This window comes from Erpetoichthys calabaricus, chromosome 11, assembly GCF_900747795.2.
Source record: "Erpetoichthys calabaricus chromosome 11, fErpCal1.3, whole genome shotgun sequence".
NCBI classification, from domain to species: Eukaryota; Metazoa; Chordata; class Cladistia; order Polypteriformes; family Polypteridae; genus Erpetoichthys; species Erpetoichthys calabaricus.
The window spans coordinates 158,070,734-158,088,544 of record NC_041404.2 but is presented as its reverse complement, the minus strand read 5'-3'; the positions used below and the strand labels follow the sequence as shown (position 1 = coordinate 158,088,544).

Sequence of the window (17,811 nt, the reverse complement as noted above, 5' to 3'; positions counted from 1 at the left end):
GCCTTTTACCAAGCTCTATGAGTCTATACTTCAAAAAGTATAATACAATGTGCAGTAATACCTCAGATATGTCTAACAATCTTTACATGAACATTCATATTAACTGTGCAAATACAACATCATAGCTTTGAATTTGATGCATATGTACACTACAGTAATAATTATAGCTTCTTAACACCTGGCCATGTGTACTATTTAATCTTTTAACAGCATGACAAATAACAATATAATTGCACCCCCAAATATTGTTAAAATAAGTGTTTTGTAACATTCTATCCCTTATAATCTTTTGCCTCTGCAGTACTTATGACTTGCCATCTCAAATTCATTTGCCACCAGTTCTGCTTCAGCTGTAATTGACTCTCTTTGGTCTTCCTTCATCACTAGTTGATGCCTCTGTGTGGCATTTTCACCTTTGCTGGGTTGCATATTTTTTGATCTACTTGCTCTGTGGAATTTACCAGATTCTTAGAACTTTATAATCAAGACGCAACCTGCTCAAAAGGCCAAACTGAGTCCATTCCCAATCCTTCATTTTCCTCTTTGCTTTTACCCACTTACTACAGTATCCTCCACAACTTTATTTACAAACTAATTGTCTTCTTTCTAACTCAGTGATAGTTATCTAATTTTTTTTTATTTTATTTGGGATACAAAAAAAGAAACTATTACTGGATTGTTTTGAGTATGACCATGTACATTTATTTTGACAAATGACATGAAATTAGAATTTTTTTGTCTTGTTAATGGAGTGCATTAGGCTAAAATAAGACATGATGGTACAGTAAAACTACTATGAATGTATGATAAAGATAACTAAAAAAAAGAAAAGTTTTAGATGTAGGATCAAACTTAAGTTTTGTACCTTAGGTATTTTGTGCTTATCCAACACCAGCCGTTTTCAAAGTAACTATCACTAATCACACTGAACTGTCTTTGCACATCCAACTTTATTTAAAAGACTGTCAATTGTTTCTTTTGAAGAACAGAATATAAAATATTTTAAACCTCTCTGTCTGGTTAGGCAGTGCTAGCTTCCATTGACCAAAACTTGTAGCTTTTGTGACTGTGAAAAGAGAGAAAAACAATCGTTCTATTATGTTATTAATTAATGATATTAATTGTTCTATTATGTTATTTTTTGCCAGCTCACATTATTGCAGTTTTGGGCTACACCTGAACTCACAGTAAATAACAGAGTGCTAAAATTCACCCATTAGCTCCATTTTCTGCAGATAATCAATGAGTACCCATGGCACACCCCTTCTTTAAATAAGTGTGATATCAAAAAGTGTATGAAGGCACAAACATAAATTAGTAATACCTGCTTACTCACTCTAGTGAGCAGAAAGCCAGATTCTGAAATAGTCAGCCTTTAGGTGTGGAGTGTGCTTAGAGCATTAGTGATTCTATCCGTGGAGCTTGATTGCTCTTACATAGGTATCACTCTATTCATTGAGGTAAATAACTAAAGAAGGCCCTAGTTGCTACATTCCAAATAAAGTGGTCATAGAAATGATGGGTTGTGTCTATGGAAAAACTCATCCATATTAACTAGCATGTCTTATTTAAACAATGTCTGACATCTCTACATAATTCCTTCCAGATTGTCAATGACACTTTTTCAGATGCATGTGTAAGGATTACAATGGAAGAACGATTGAAGATGAGAGCACTTTTAGGTAAATAGTTAAGCTTTATCTGGCCATCCACTTATAAAAGAGAATTCCCTTCTTCTTAAATCAATAACAAGTTTTGAAATCTGTCATCATATTAGATGGTCCAGCCCAAACTCAACTGTAGGATGCCCAGGAGGAGATGGGCGGCCAGTTGCTCTAGGTTTCCAGCACTGGATCTGACTTTTTGTCTTTGACTTTCTCTCTTATTGACCATGAACCCTTCAGACATTTATTTTCTCGAGGGATGTTTTTGACTGGAGTTTTTGTTTTCCTCTGTTCTGCCATAGTTTGATAAGTAATTAATGGGCTGATATTGTTAGGAGCAATTTATGTTAATCATTTTTGAACTACATTGTTTTCCTGCCTCTTTAAACAAATCTTTGTCTTTATGTCTACTCATTATGTAGTTTGCAATTGCATTTACTGGTAAACTTGTTACAGTAATTTGAGCCTGCAGTGAAGACTGCTATACAAAAAATTTGGACATGAGCGTCAGTAGGCTTTGCACCCTAGGAACCAAGTTACCCAAACTATTCTATGACATTTCAGTAATTATTTACCACACTGATGCTGATATTTCTGATCATAAAATAGGTCATTACAATAGCAATTGGCAAGAAGAATTCATAATTAATTGTAGAATTACAGTATTTGACAGTTCCTCTAGACTGCCTCTTTCTCTTGCACGATTTGGCTCAAAAGCTAATCAGCACATTGTCATATCATAACAGGTGTGGCACGCAGCTGGCGTCCATGCCCAGCCGGGACACCCCTGCACTGTATCTTCAGGGGGAGCAGCCCTGGACGGTGCAATACCTCCCCCTGGACGCTAGATGGCCACCCCCCATTTAGCATGGGGAAGACGTGCCCCACAGGCAATACACAGTCCCAAAAGCACTCAACTTAAGACAAACACTCCTCTGGCACCACCACTCCTCCCGTCTAGCTTCGTCCTCCACCTCCCAACTCTGGCTCCTAGAGTGGTGGCTGCTGGCCTCTTTTATAATTCACCCGGAAGTGCTCCAGGTGCTTGATTGGCTTGTTCCGGCTGCACTTCCGGGTGTGGTGCATACGTGGCCCACAGTGGCGCAGGAGTCCCAGCTGCAGCACCCCCTGACGGTGCCTGTGGGACCCAACAGGGCTGCATCCAACTCCAACTCCCGTGGAGCCCTGCAGGAGTCCGAGGCACCTCTCCAACCCAGGGGGGCGGCCATCTAGCATCCAGGGGGATATTGCACTGTCCAGAGCTGCTCCCCCTGAAGATACAGTGCAGGGGCGTCCCGGCTGGGCATGGATGCCAGCTGCGTGCCATACAGGCTTAAGTTTTGAGTTTGCTATTTTTACATTAAGCCATTTCAGTTGTAGACCATCCTCAAGAGACTGTGACACACAGACAAACACAAACCTATCATCGAAATATCAATGTTTTTGGTATCAGGGCACCCTAAAATATCAAGATCTGTTGAAAACCAGAGATCGAAATTTTTGACAAATCTAAAGCTTTCGCTCCGCCTCAATAGATGGTAGGTTATGGTGTGTGTGTGTTTTGGGGGGGGCACAAAGCAAAAATAATTTAATTTAATTAATTAATTGAAATAATTTAATTGTCTTACAAGACAGTCAAATGGTGCAGTGGATAGAACTTCTGCCTTACAGCTCCAAGATTTTGGCCTGTTCACAATGTTTGTTGAGTTTGTATGGTCTCTACGTGTTATTATGAGTTTTCTTTCCAGACATTAGAATCCAATTTCCACCCACATCCCAAAGATGTGTATGTGAATAGTGACTCTAAATTGACATGATTTTGCAGTGTAATTCATCATTATCCTCATTTACAGCTAGGATAGACTCTTACTTGTTACTCTCCATACTTCTATAATGAAATAAATGGGTTTGGACAGTAGGTTGATAGATGAAATTCTATGCATTCATGTGGGGGTCAAAATAGTTTTTGACATAGAAATTGAACTTGATGCAACAGACCACTAGTCAAATGAGACTTTTTCTACATGTTTAAGGCGGTCTTTTAGGATATGTCTTTATAGTCCATCACAACATTGAAGAACACCAGTTATTCCATCATAATTTGTGACCTCAGCATTAACCTTTATGATAATGGATGAATGTAATAGTGGTGCCAAAGACAGTACAAAAGGATTGTTGAATCTGGGTCCAGGGATTTGCACAGCATCACAAAAAATCGACTCTGTCCGCATGTAACAGTGGAATCAGCAAATGCATTAAATGGTGTGAAATCCCAAATGCTTGATTGTTCATTTATTCTTGGCTGTTTTACTCTTCTGAGACGTGGTCATTATTCACAAATGTTAAAATCATTCACAATGTCAAATGTATGTTGCAGCTGAGAACAAAGTTGAACTTAGTTCCATTATTAAAGATGAAGACATCAAGAAGAAGATTGTTGCTTTTGCTAGAGATGATTGGGACATCTACTTCTCCAGGCTCTTTCCAGCTACTGTGAGTTGAACCAACATATTCAAACAAAATGTAAAGCTCAGAGACTAGCTCCTGTATCAAGCAGTTAAATTTTAAATATAAATGAGAATCAAACATCAAATGTCACTTTATGTTAGTTTCCTCTGGGTTAACCTTGGATTTTCTTTCACATCCTAACAACATGCATGTTAAGTTAGATGGTGATTCTAAATTGGCCCACTGTGAGTGACTTAGCGTGTCAAATGAACTGGAACCACATACAGAGCTGCTTTTTGCGTTGCATCTGCTGCTACCATAGTCAGCTCTGGACCTGTATAGATATTTCCTGGTTCAAAAAATAAATGAATGGTTATCACAATTTCTGACTTGCAAATATTAGTTTGTGTGTTTCTATGGAATGACTAGCTTAATATGCATTACTTAAGTCCAGTATGAACTTCTCCCCATAGTCATCAGAAATGAGCTTCAGCATCATCCAGCCTTTGGGAGGTATTAAAACCAAAGAAACAAGTCGAAATTAGTCAACTTTGTTCACATATTCAATTGATTATTCTAGTCATAATTTAATAATGTTGTAATTATTTTGCATTTAAAGGGAAGTGTGGGAACTGGCATTCAGATTCTGGCCACTTCACACAATGGAGTCAAACTTTTGAAGCTAGTGAAGAGCAGTGGCACACCTACAGAGCATTTTAAAGTCCTTCGCACATACAGGTAAAGTTGTATAGCTGAAATCATTGATTATAATTTCTAGAAGTTTAAACTGGAAAATGACTGAAGGAGTCTTGCTTACCAAAAGTTTTAGAGCATACCAAGTCAGGCTTTTACATCAACTAAGGTTATTTTGTGCTTTACACATAAAACTGTTCTTCCAGTGCTGATGTACTTTGTTTTTTGTTTCCACTCCATGTTAACTTTATGTTCTACTTTGCTGTTATAATAAAGAGAATTTCCTTACAAGTATCTATCTATCTATCTATCTATCTATCTATCTATCTATCTATCTATCTATCTATCTATCTATCTATCTATCTATCTATCTATCTATCTATCTATGTGGATCTTGTCGAAATCAGATTAAATGTCTCTTCCAGATGCTGCTAAGTTTGTGTCCCTGTGTAAGAAGTAGGACATTGAGTTCTTACAATAGAAATAGAGGCCAGGGTCAAGAAAGAAAGATACAGTGACAGATAGAAAGAAAGAAACAGAGTATTTAATAGTATTTAATAATAATAATAATTCTTTGCATTTATATAGCGCTTTTCTCACTACTCAAAGCGCTCAGTAATTGCAGGTTAAGGGCCTAGCTCAAGGGCCCAACAGAGCAGAGTCTCTATTGGCATTTACGGGATTCAAACCGGCAACCTTCTGATTGCCAGTGCAGATCCCTAGCCTCAGAATATTTAGATAAGAAAGAGGTCAAACCATACAGATAGGTCCAGAAAGTCTTGATTTTTTTATGTATTTGTATTGTAGTTTGGTGCATATCTACATGTGCTTTATTTTATTAATAAAGTTGCCATTTTTGATTAGTGTTGGCCTTCTTGGTATTATTCCGGTGTGTAGGGCTGCTACAATGGCCCTTTCTTATAGTAGCCTTGTTTTTGTTAATTGCAGCAAAGGTAGCATTGTGACTTGCTGAAGGTTATAGAGTTAGTCAGAGGCAGGCAATGAACAGACAACTTTCTGATTTAGGGACCAAAACCCTGGTCACTGCATTATACTGTTCTTATTGTGCTTTTGTGATTTTTTAAATGCTTAACAATTCTGTCTTACTTTACTTTCAGTTATACTGACATCATGTTTGTAACTATTCCATCAAAAAATATGCTGGAGTTCAACCTGACCAATGAGAAGCTGATACTTTTCTCAGCTAAAGCTCCCCAAGTCAAAAACATGATTGACTACTTCATAACAGAGCTGAAGAAAGTAAATATCTTCTTTCTTTTTGCTTGCATTAATGAATGGCGCTTATTTTCATTCATATATATATATATACTGTATATACAGTGTATATTTATATATATGGAAGTGAAGGTCTGTGATAGATAAAGTTAGAAAGAAAATTAAAAATAAAAACAAATTAATAAAATGTTAATATATTATATATATTTTAACTCACCGCAACTTTTTAAGATTAGGAAAGCTAGATACATATAATTTTCTTTATATAAAAAAAAATACTTTGCAGAGGGACAAGAGGCCTTGATTTCTATCTAAGTGATTTAGACTGGTTTTTTTGAACCCGCTTCATAGAATAAAGATGAAATATTTAGTAATTCAGGAAGGCATACTGGCAAAGTGGGTAATGTAGTTGCATCAAAGAACTCAATCCCTAGAATTGATTACCAGTAGACATGTCTTTTATGTGGACTGTTCATGTCCTTATTCCTTCTTTCTACATAAAGAAAATACAAGAATATAACATCTACCCTACGACCACCTGGAAAAATATGATTCACTTTGGAAATTACATATAAGGAGCAGGAGTATTATGAAATCCTAAATTAGTTCTTGACAAAGGAGGAAGGCTATCTTCCCACCTAGTCATCTAAAAATAATTCTGTAGACCGCCCTCTGTTCTGCTCAGACCTTCTCTTTTATATCTGAGCACTAAACAGTCTCCTGTAGTTGTGAAGTAATGTATACATATTTATAAATCAATATTTCTCTTCCAAGGATTCAGACTATGTTGTTGCAGTGAGAAACTATATTACAGATGATCGGACATGTCTCAGCTTCCACAAGGGTGATATAATTCGCCTGCAGTCCATGGATGGTCTTGACAGTGGTAAGAATCCCTTAAAAGTTAAATTAAATGTAAAGGTCCATTCTGTTGTTGGCATGCATCCTGAACATGAAAAATACAACAAAAGAACAACAGTGTGAAAATTTGTTGACACAAACATTTTTTTGATCTTCCACAGCTTTGTGGATCAATACAGGAGATAAGTAGGAGAGTGACTATGTGCAATATTAGGATAATAACATAATGTTCTCAGCTGCGGTGGGTTGGCACCCTGCCCGGGATTGGTTCCCTGCCTTGTGCCCTGTGTTGGCTGGGATTGGCTCCAGCAGACCCCCGTGACCCTGTGTTTGGATTCAGCGGGTTGGAAAATGGATGGATGGATGGATAATGTTCTCAGACCTGCTTGATCCATTTCAGGATAGCAGTGTGCTGGAGCCTGTCCTGAACATTATGGGTGCATGGCAGAAAGCAACCCTTGAGGGGGCATCAATTCATTGCAGAGACCACACACATACATTCACGTGCAAAGCCTGCTCTACATGTACACTGACTGTATATGGGAATCAAGGTTTAGATCTCAAAAGCAGCAGCACTAATCATTACACTACAAAGAAGTCTCTAGTGCAATAAATTTTGATAACTATTATTTTCACATACTGTATATTGCAGGAAGTCAAATGAATCAACAGTCATAATGGGTAATAGTGTTTTACCCAGTCATTAGAAATTACATTAAAATGTACAGCAAGTATTATTAAAGGGTATTAGACCTAAATTAAAATATCCATATAAAACAAAAATATCTACAATCAGAACTAGTAAAAAAGTTAATTAGTAGTAATGATTTTTCTCTTTCTACCTGATTGCACCTCTAGTCCCCTCTTCTTCTGTCTCTTGGATACTTGGTACAATTTTGAAGTCATGTTACCACTGTCACCGTTTTTGATAATGTAAGCACACCATGGGCCCAGGTGAAAAGGGCAATTAAAAGCTCCAAAAGAACATTTCTGGCACTTCTGAACAGATATTAGAAAGATAGAAGCATTCACCCAAAAAAAGATAAAAGCCTAATACCTTGTGCATCTCTTAGTTATACTTGCCTGGCAACTGCAATTACTGTGCAGATATCTGAAGCTGTTTTGTTTCTTTACTAGTGTATTTCATAAGGCTACAGACTAACACATAATGTGAAGTTTGCCTAAATTTTTATTTAAACATGCATGTTAAAAATAAGGACATTTTCAAATGCAGGTAAAAAATTCTGCATGCTCAATCCACATTTGTACTATATGAGTTGTTTTTTGTATTTTTATTTTTTTTTCTCATTGTATGTCTGTAAAGCATGAAGAGCTAATGACTTCTGTCATGTTTATTAAAAGACATGCTTGAAAATGTAGCTTTTCACAAAAACAAGCTTCCCTGCAAGTGCAAAATTTTGTAATCAAAGACAAAATAGAGACATGTACACTGCCTCTTTTTACCTGTAATACTAATGAGAAACCATGTCATTAAACAAAGTTACTAATTAATTTTTCTTTTCACATCTATGTTTGATTTTTCTCCTAGAGGCCAGAGACATACTGTTTCCCAATCATATCTCATTTATATAAATTAAGGCACTGTCTTTACTTGGTATTCAAATGAAACAACTGAATATACTAAATATTGCTTTGTAACAATTGTTAAGTAATTCCTCCTAACTTTTTTTTTTATCTAGAAAGCACTCTTATTCAAAGTGGCTTACAAAAATGTGTATTAACAAATAATACAGAATAAAAAGCACAATAATTGTAAGATATCCTGTAGTTAGTTACTTTAATAGATAAAAATGAGGAGCCAGTGGACTATATAGATCAGGTGTACACCAGTTCAGTGCAGCAGACAACAGCAGCTGGTCAAGGAGTAACATACAGGACTAAACTAAACTGATGTAGTTGGTTAAGGTAACTAAAATGAGTATTGCTGACAATAAAAATATTCTTTAAGCCTCTTTGAAAGGGAGAATTGTCAGGATAATAAAAGGAAAATTAGAAATGTGGCAGTTATTTTTCATTATGTTTAATAAGGAAAAAGCCCGCTTTTGCTTTTTGTGTTCGATGTTTAACAGCTTTAGCTTAAAACAATGTAAATCAGAGACCTTGGGTTAAAGACTGAAGAGAATACAATATCAGAGAAATATTTTAAAATATGTTATTACTTCAATGGTAGATCCAAGAGCACAGCAGCTGGGTAGAAAAATCTGTCCATAATGTGTTGTGAAGAGGCAGAACGCTGTCCATTTTACTAATGAAAACAGAAGCTAACCATTCTAAAATATGAACAGGGTAATCCTAGAGTTGATTTGCAAAAAAACAGATCTGTAAAATACTGCAATATTATATAGTACTTTTGGAGTAATGATAAAAGTAGGGCATGAAAAATAAACAACTGGTTTTTTTTTTTACTTTTTACTCCTTAATCTCAGTTTTTGCATTCAGATAAGATTTTTGGTACACATATTCAAATTATTTTCAAATAGTGACTTTTGACCTGGCATCCCTACTTAGTGTGCAGTTTTTGAGTCCATTTTGTTATAAGTGATTTTGTAGGTTTCTGATTTTTCTTTTTTCCTCTAATTCTGAGTACACACTTTCCTGCTCCTCTGTACATAGATAGTTCAACCTGATTAACTGACTGCCAATGTTAGTTTTTAACAATAACTTCTACTGTGTACAAAATAGTGAATGAAGGTTTATTCACAATGTTTTCCCTGAAATGTTGTAGGAAAAATGAACAATTAAAATGTGTTTGTAAAGTTATACATATCACCACAAATGGTGGTTGTGAAGATATGTCATGTGACTGTCTTTCTTACTCTCTGTGGGTGTTTTAACAGGACAACAATATGGCTGCATTGTTAGGAAAAAGGTCATTTACCTGGAAGAATTAAAGAGAGGCACACCTGATTTTGGTGGGTCACTGTGCTAAAAAGCATGTTTTTGCCTGAAGTGGTTGCAGTGTTTTTCTCCCCTCCAGCACTTAACTTCTTTTAATACTTCCTAAACTGTTTGGCCTTGTTTTTTCATATGTAATTTTGCAGGACATAAAAATATCAGTATTATAAAAATATTAGTTGTGTGTTTGCATTGTTTTGAGCTATAGAAAGAAATAGTAAGTCAGAACCAACAGAAAATCACTGATTTCAGTTTTATATTTGACACAGTTGTAGAAATACTGTGCTTGATTGAACTTTTTTAAATGAAACCTAAACAGAAAACATTAATGGAGCTGTTTTAAAATTACAATGTGCTCTTATAGCCCCTTAGAAAAGAATATACACATTATAAATTAGGATAGCTTAACTACTTGCCCAACACTGTAACTCAGTAAAGTCTTCCCTTTCTTATTTGCCACCTCCATCTCTCTTTTAGAACCTTGCCTCTGCCTCCTGACAGTTGAGCATTTATCCTACTCTCCCCAGGGCTCTACACCTAGCTGGAGTCTACTGCTGAGGTGGATTTAAACCACATCCTGGGGTTAATTCTAAGGTCAAGGACAGATCTATTCTGTTCTAGATCAACAAGCTATTGGTGTCCATGCACACCTGCATTTAAAGGCCAGGTCAGTGAGGCAGCTCTCCAGGTATCTGCACTGTGAAGGATAGCAAAAGTATCATATATTCCCATGCAGAACAGTATTCCCTTTAGAAGCAGGTATTGCCTCTTTTGCTGTTTGGCTACATTCTGCCTCAACAAATATAAAGTTGATATTAACTAATATATAGTTTCTTTGATGAATATTGTCATACATGATCAATTGCTTATTAGTTGGCTTGTTTTTTTAATTTTGTTTTTAATTATCTTGATAAAGGCTGGAAATTTGGAGCAATACATGGCAGGTCAGGGATTTTTCCCACAGAATACGTTCAGCCTGTTGCAGCTCCTGATTTCATCAATCTGCCTATAGACAAGAAAGAGGAGCCCAAGAACAAACAGGGCAAGGTGGCAGCATCGGCTGCAGTGGCAGTGGCTGTGGCATCTACTATGGCAGCCCACGAACTGGACAGAACAGCTGAGGTACAAAGCACAAAAATGGCACTGACAAGTTAATAGTACATTGAGTGTTTCTTTACTGTAAGAATTTCTGTTCCAAAAAACACACCTCTGTGTGTACTTACACTATCAAAATGTCTAGGGTGCCCAGACACCCATATGAAGCTGACTGCAGGTACAAATAATATTATATACTGTATAGTTTCGTGGACAATATTTCCTTCAGACCAAACCTAGAGATTAACCATTGGAAGAGGAAACGTTAGTACTGAGCACTGCAGTAAGACAAAAAACAATTGTACTAGAATCTGAGGTCATCCCAATCCAGCCCTTTTACATTATGCTGGTGGCACAGTGGCACAGTGGGTAGCGCTGCTGCCTCGCAGTTGGGAGATCTGGGGACCTGGGTTCGATTCCCGGGTCCTCCCTGCGTGGAGTTTGCATGTTCTCCCCGTGTCTGCGTGGGTTTCCTCTGGGCGCTCCGGTTTCCTCCCACAGTCCAAAGACATGCAGGTTAGGTGGATTGGCGATTCTAAATTGGCCCTAGTGTGTGCTTGGTGTGTGGGTGTGTTTGTGTGTGTCCTGCGGTGGGTTGGCACCCTGCCCAGGATTGTTTCCTGCCTTGTGCCCTGTGTTGGCTGGGATTGGCTCCAGCAGACCCCCATGACCCTGTGTTCGGATTCAGCGGGTTGGAAAATGGATGGATGGATGGATGTCTGAAAACATGATACAATCAGTCTTTGTTGGGTAAAGGTGCTCATGCTGTCTTTAAATCTTAAATACCCCCAAATCTCAAAATCTTCCTTTTTGTGTGTCATAATCATTTGGTTTATGGCCATTGCTCTTTTTCAGGTGTTGCCTCCAGTAATTGGTTATGGTGATCCCACAGAAGACTATAGCAGTATTGACATCGATGAGAGAGTCTTGCAGGACAGCCAGTACACAATGGTTGAGTTTGCTAAGAAGTACTTCAGAGAGGCCCAAAGGAGTGCAAGGTGGGTGCTTTTTCAACATCATCAATGTTATAATGCCTGAACTGCTGATTTACATAATCCATGCTGCTCTCTTTTCAGTGAGTCTTACAAACAAAAGTCAAAGAAAGGGAAGGATGCAAGAGATCCGGCTGAAATGGTGAAATACAACAAGGTCTGTTGACTTTTATAACTGGCTACTACTTCTGTACAGTAATGACACTACTCTTGGGAAAATATAGTTTTTTGTGCCTATTTCATAGGCCATCATTTTTTTGTAAATTTCTCCACATTGTTTCAGTTAGACAAGTTAGACACATAGGCTGTGTGTGACAACAAATTGCAGGACCAGTAACTTTATATATCTTTAAGATGGCATCATAATGCATTGTTGACCTTAAGGTATCCATTGGCTCTACACGAAAGAACATTGAGAAGGATTTATTGTTATTAGTTTAGGGTTGGGGCTGCACTATGATGGTACCATACCTATGAAAGGAAAGAAAAACAATATTTTGACCATTATTAAATTGTGAAGTGTGTCTTTGCTTTCCAACAGTCTCCCATTCTGGAGTCTCTAATCGATTTCAGTGACAACAGCATGAACAAAGTGGCAGCAGACATGTTTCTGGGTAAGAAGACCACCTTTTTTACATTATATTATATTAGTGTGTTAAAAGTAAATGAAAGGATGCCTTTTTATGAGATAATAGGTAAGATTTCTGTTCACCTTATTAACTTTGGCTGTCTGCCATTTTGTTTTGAAGCAATTATGAAGTTTATGGGAGACTATCCTTTAAAAGGGCAGAATGAGCAAGATGTGATATGCACCATTTTAAAGGTACTAATTAGCACATAATCATAAAATGAAACCTCTTCATATGTAATGTAGATTTTCTTCTTGCCAGACCAATAATATAAACAATAAGAAAAACATTTAAACAAGCCCTGACCATTTACAAATTTGAATGAAGTCTTGGATGGCAGAATGGACGAATTGGTGGTCACTGAGATGGATGGATCAGTAGCTTGATGGACAGAGAGAGAAATGAATGGACAGCTTCATGAATGACTGGTGAAATAAATAGATTGTTGACTAGGTGGACATGTTGGATACATAGACAAATGGTTTAATGGACCAATGGTTGGAAAGATACAGTAAGATTGATGGATTGGTAGATAGTTGATTGTCAACTGGATAGTTAGATTAAAGAGTATGAAACAATGGATTGATAAACAGATTGGTGGAAAGCTATGTTCTATTGAAAGGTTTTATTATGCCATGCTCCATTAAAACTAAATGTAACAGAGAAACGTTGCTGAGAAATATACCAGAACTTCATTGCTTTCGATGTGTGTATGCTGTGCACTACTCTTATGTAGTGAGTTTTGTCAGGATGTTCCATATAGTACTCTGGTCTACCCTCAACCTCACTGATATTTATGTATTTAGATAAGAATTTTATTATTCAAACTGATATATAAATCAGAAATGTACAGTATAGTTGTTTCCTAGTTTTTACTAGATGAATCACTGACAGGTTAAATAACTTACTGAGGGTCATACAACGAGGAAGGAGTGTGGAGTAAACATGGATTCTCCATCCTAACCATTAGAGGTTACACTGCCTACTCTGTGCTTGAGGAGATCAATGAGATCCACAATTATCAAAGTCAAAGTGGGATCTGTAAGTGAGACAAAGTGAGAGAAGTGGTTTGAAGTGTGACCAGACAGTAGGAGATCAAGAACAACAGAGAAGAGAATTTTTAAACTAACCATGCCATTGTAAATCTCCTTGTGATAGTGTTTTCTCTGAGAAGCTATACATGAAGGAAAGTTTTATTAACAGATATGCAGTGGAATGGCTGGATGCCTACTCTTTGAATATAGGGCGATAATGCCACTCTCGCCTTTTTTGGATGTGTTTTTAAACCACACTAGAGTTCTAGCACAAATATGTATTAATCTTACAGATATGTGGAGAATATGGAGTGATGAAAGATGAAGCTTACTGCCAGGTTATTAAACAGGTTACCAGCAACACAAGTACAAAACCGTGAGTATCATCACTGACCCTGTTATTTACTATCTGTTTTAAACTTTTTTGGCCCATGTTCAGTCCCACTCAACATGTGTTATAATTCAGCAGTCTCTAAAGCAGATCTGCTGTCCCATCTACTTTAGTATACTCAAGTCTAACCAGTCTGTTTTTCCTCAATCATTTAAATAAATTGAAAAATCATCTGCCCTAGTAGTGATAACATGAAGAATTAAAAAATCTTAAAACTGTGAAGCCGACAGTTCACCTGGAAAATTTCACTTTCTGTATTTTACAGAGACAGCTGTCCAAGGGGCTGGAGACTTCTTTACATCTTAACTGCCTACTACAGGTGCTCAGAAGTCCTAAAGCCCTACCTTTTGCGATTCCTTCAAGACATGTCTCGAAGTCCGGGGCTTCACTTCCAAGGTAATTCTCATATCTGTCATCTTTTCTTAATTAGCATGCTATTCCTAAGATTAATTTTAAGTACTCTTTTGTATTAAGTAGTTTCTGAAAATGGTTGAAATTGATTGGGTTTTTCTCAACACTCCTTTTTATTGAGCCATCCCAGAATTTCCACCTGCAGTGTGGGGCTCCATGTTATTTCAAATTATTATTATTATTTATTCTAACTGATATATGGACAAGAAGCTATTAGATGATACAGTGGCCTGGAATCATGGTTCATTTCTGGTCAGTTAATTATCTACATGGAGCTTGCACATGTTTGCAATGTCAGTGAGTGTTATATTCCAGTCTTTGAGATTTCTACTAAATTAAGAAAAGACACGTGTTAGTTAAATTTAAATTGGTGTGGTATTAGTGATTGTGTCTAATAGTGGCAACAAGTTCAGAAAATGAATGAAAAGATAACCAACAGAATTTCACCTTTGCCTTCTTAGTCATTGTTAATTTGTCAGAGCTGCTGAAAGTGATTTCTTAAAGCACATCTCAGAGATTTTTGTGAAGTAACAGCCTTGAGTCTCTCCCTTTTATTTTTTATGTTATTGCCTCTAGATAAGATGTGAAGCTCTTGAAATACACTAAGACATAAATACTCCTTATTAAAATTTTCTTTCCAGGTATTTCAAAAGCTTGCGAGCAGAACCTAAAGAAGACTTTCCAGTATGGTGGCCGAAAGGAGTTTCCCAGTGTAATGGAACTGAAAGCAATGGTGGTAAGTGTTGTTCTTCATGCTCCTTCTAATTAAATATGTTTGTACCTTCCTAAATTATACCTTATATTGGCCTGCATGTGACAGCAGACATTTTCCATACAAATGAAAAATGTGGCATAAGCAGATGTCCATGAGAAGTCATTATAGCATGAAGGTCCTCAAGTTCTGGGCTGAAATCTGTCTTGCTAGTCTTAGAGTCTCATATATTCACCTTTTTGTACTGTTTTTTGTTTCTTTGCCTTAATTGCTGAAATGTTCTGGATTGGCATTGTGATTGATAACCCAGTCAGGACTGGAGCTTATGATTATTTTTCCAGGTTGCAGTACACAAATTAAACCATACTGTAAGAACCCCAAATGGTATTTGTTTTAGCACTTGATCAAATACAAGACGTTTTATGGAAACAACTTCAGAAACACTTCTGTTGTTCAGGCCAATACGTGGGAGCAGGGAGACCTATTATATTACATTGTATGTGACTCCCTGCTTCTCATTATGATGACAGGTGACCTAGTGGTTGCCTGCTTATTTTATTAGGAACTCAGGGCAATATAGACACCTGGGGTCACTACAGAAAGCCCTAGAAAAATAGGCCCCAGGAATTTCAGAAACTGGTCAAACCTCTTAAAACCTTACCAGACCCCTTACCAGGTTGTGCTTGAAAGTGATTAATTGTCCTGGCTTACAAGATCCTTCAAGCCACTGTTGAGGTGAAGTTGAAGCCAGAAGTGTACATATTAGCAAGAGTTACAAAAACTGAGAGTCCAGAGGGGGTAAAAGAAGGTATGGTAGGTGTTTTAAGGTAGTGTTGAATGGAGTGAATTGTGGGTAAGTACTCTAGGTAACCTATAGGAAAGTCCGAGGCAATAACCTCTTCAGGAAGGGCCATTTGGATTTAAGTTATTTGTTTGAACCTTGTCAGTTTATTGTATACTAATCTTATTTTAAAGCTCCTTGCTTACTTTGTTTAATAAAACCACCTTTTTTTGCTATCTTTGGCTACTTTTCTGGGTTCAAGAATGACTTAGGTGAACCCCTACAGTGCCAGCAGTATATGATAGTGTTTGCCCTATGATGGTGTAGAGTCCCACTTGGAGGTGCTACATGTTCTTGCACTCAAATACAGCGATTAAAAAGGATTAAAAATGGATGACCAGATATAAAGCACAATATTCTGGCCATTACAAAATAGAAGAGACAAGCCCATAGATAACTAAGCAGTATCTCCATGACTAAGGGGAAGTTGCTTCTTTGCCTTAACTCGTTCTTTGTAACATTTCAGGTCATTAGGGATCTAAAAGGGTTCTGTTCTATGCAGACTAACAAAGCAACATCCCATACACAGAAAGATGCTGTTTTATCGATAGCTAAATATACTCATCTTGTTAAAGTGTCATGTGGACTTCACCATGTTTAATAAACCACATCTCAATAGTTTTGCATCATTTTCAAGTTTTGTTAAATATATCCTTCTCACTTCTCCTCATATCAGTACCAATTCACTGGCAGAGAAGCCCTACATTATCGATACCACTTTACTTCAGGTTTTTGGGAGATACATTTTTTGTGTCTGTGAATTTGGTAACAACATTAAACTGCTCCATTTCTATTTTGTATAGTACCTTTTAAGATGATCAATGCAAGGTAAAAAGAGATTATTTTATATTAAAAGACAAATCTGCAGGGAAATATAATGTAGTCAAGGATAATGTTCTACCTTATGTCACTACAGCTGTGTCAGGCCATCAAAACATTCAATCATTGTCCTTAGCGTATATGATTCCATTTGTGGAGAAGTAGGAAGCTGTGATTAATGAATTGGTTCTCCATACAAAATAAGTTCTTTGTGTTTTTGTCCCAGGCTGGCCGGAGCTCTAAGCGACAATTGTTTCTTCTACCTGGAGGAACTGAGAGGCACCTTAAAATTAAAACATGTTCAGTAAGTAGATTTCAACCACACCTAGCCGAGTGTATCTTTTTTAAATGAAGAATTAGTACAAATAGAAACAGAAACAAGGCTGAATCTTCTATACAAAAACAATAATTTGAGCCCCCTTCTCCATTCAAGAATATTGTTGAATCACTAAAACTAAGCAAGCCAGCATTCTTCTGTGGTCATGCAATGGAAGGGTTTCTAATGCAAAAAGAAATTTGATGCATGTCAAAGGAACTAAGAATGCAAGTTGTTTTACAAAGATTTTCCCAAAATATTTGAAAAAAATGTTGTCATTGATAGATGAAGAATCAAATGTCAAGACCAGTAAATAAATAAATATATAGCTCATTGAGAAATATATGGCTCCAACCATTTAGAAAATGAACAATTGGCTCTCTGTATATGTACAACCACGTGACTCACAGCACTTTCATGTAACTCTTTAAAAATAAAAAAATATATACACACAAAAACTATAAAAACTTGTGAGCAGCAATTTTAAATACCTGCTCCATAGTTGAAAATGCATGAGGCTTTTCAAATTCAACAAGGACAGCTGTTTGTAGTTCTGGGTACTTTGTATGTCTCTATTCAAACTTACATGATACTCACTAAAAAAATCATTTATGGCCCTTTGGATTCCAGTGGTTGGTTCTGTAGGATAGCTGTGTGGGGCTCTTTAATAATGAAGTAGGCACCTTATTGAATTTTCAGCATGACAAGATTGCTCAGGAATACTTGCAGGTGACTCCAGAGATATCTGCTGTT

General features: G+C 36.9%; 1 protein-coding gene across 1 annotated transcript in view; it reads left to right on the top strand.

Moving 5' to 3' along the window:
- The window catches only part of myo15aa (myosin XVAa), a 131,735-nt gene that overhangs the window by 100,470 nt on the left and 13,454 nt on the right, over positions 1-17,811 (top strand). The window contains exons 44-57 of the mRNA XM_051933481.1: positions 1,607-1,682; positions 4,042-4,157; positions 4,732-4,850; positions 5,924-6,065; positions 6,816-6,927; positions 10,735-10,940; positions 11,769-11,911; positions 11,990-12,062; positions 12,447-12,519; positions 12,655-12,728; positions 13,862-13,944; positions 14,225-14,355; positions 15,012-15,106; positions 16,969-17,046. Coding sequence (XP_051789441.1) covers positions 1,607-1,682; positions 4,042-4,157; positions 4,732-4,850; positions 5,924-6,065; positions 6,816-6,927; positions 10,735-10,940; positions 11,769-11,911; positions 11,990-12,062; positions 12,447-12,519; positions 12,655-12,728; positions 13,862-13,944; positions 14,225-14,355; positions 15,012-15,106; positions 16,969-17,046 — 1,521 coding nt within the window. The remainder of the gene's footprint in view (positions 1-1,606; positions 1,683-4,041; positions 4,158-4,731; positions 4,851-5,923; positions 6,066-6,815; positions 6,928-10,734; positions 10,941-11,768; positions 11,912-11,989; positions 12,063-12,446; positions 12,520-12,654; positions 12,729-13,861; positions 13,945-14,224; positions 14,356-15,011; positions 15,107-16,968; positions 17,047-17,811) is intronic.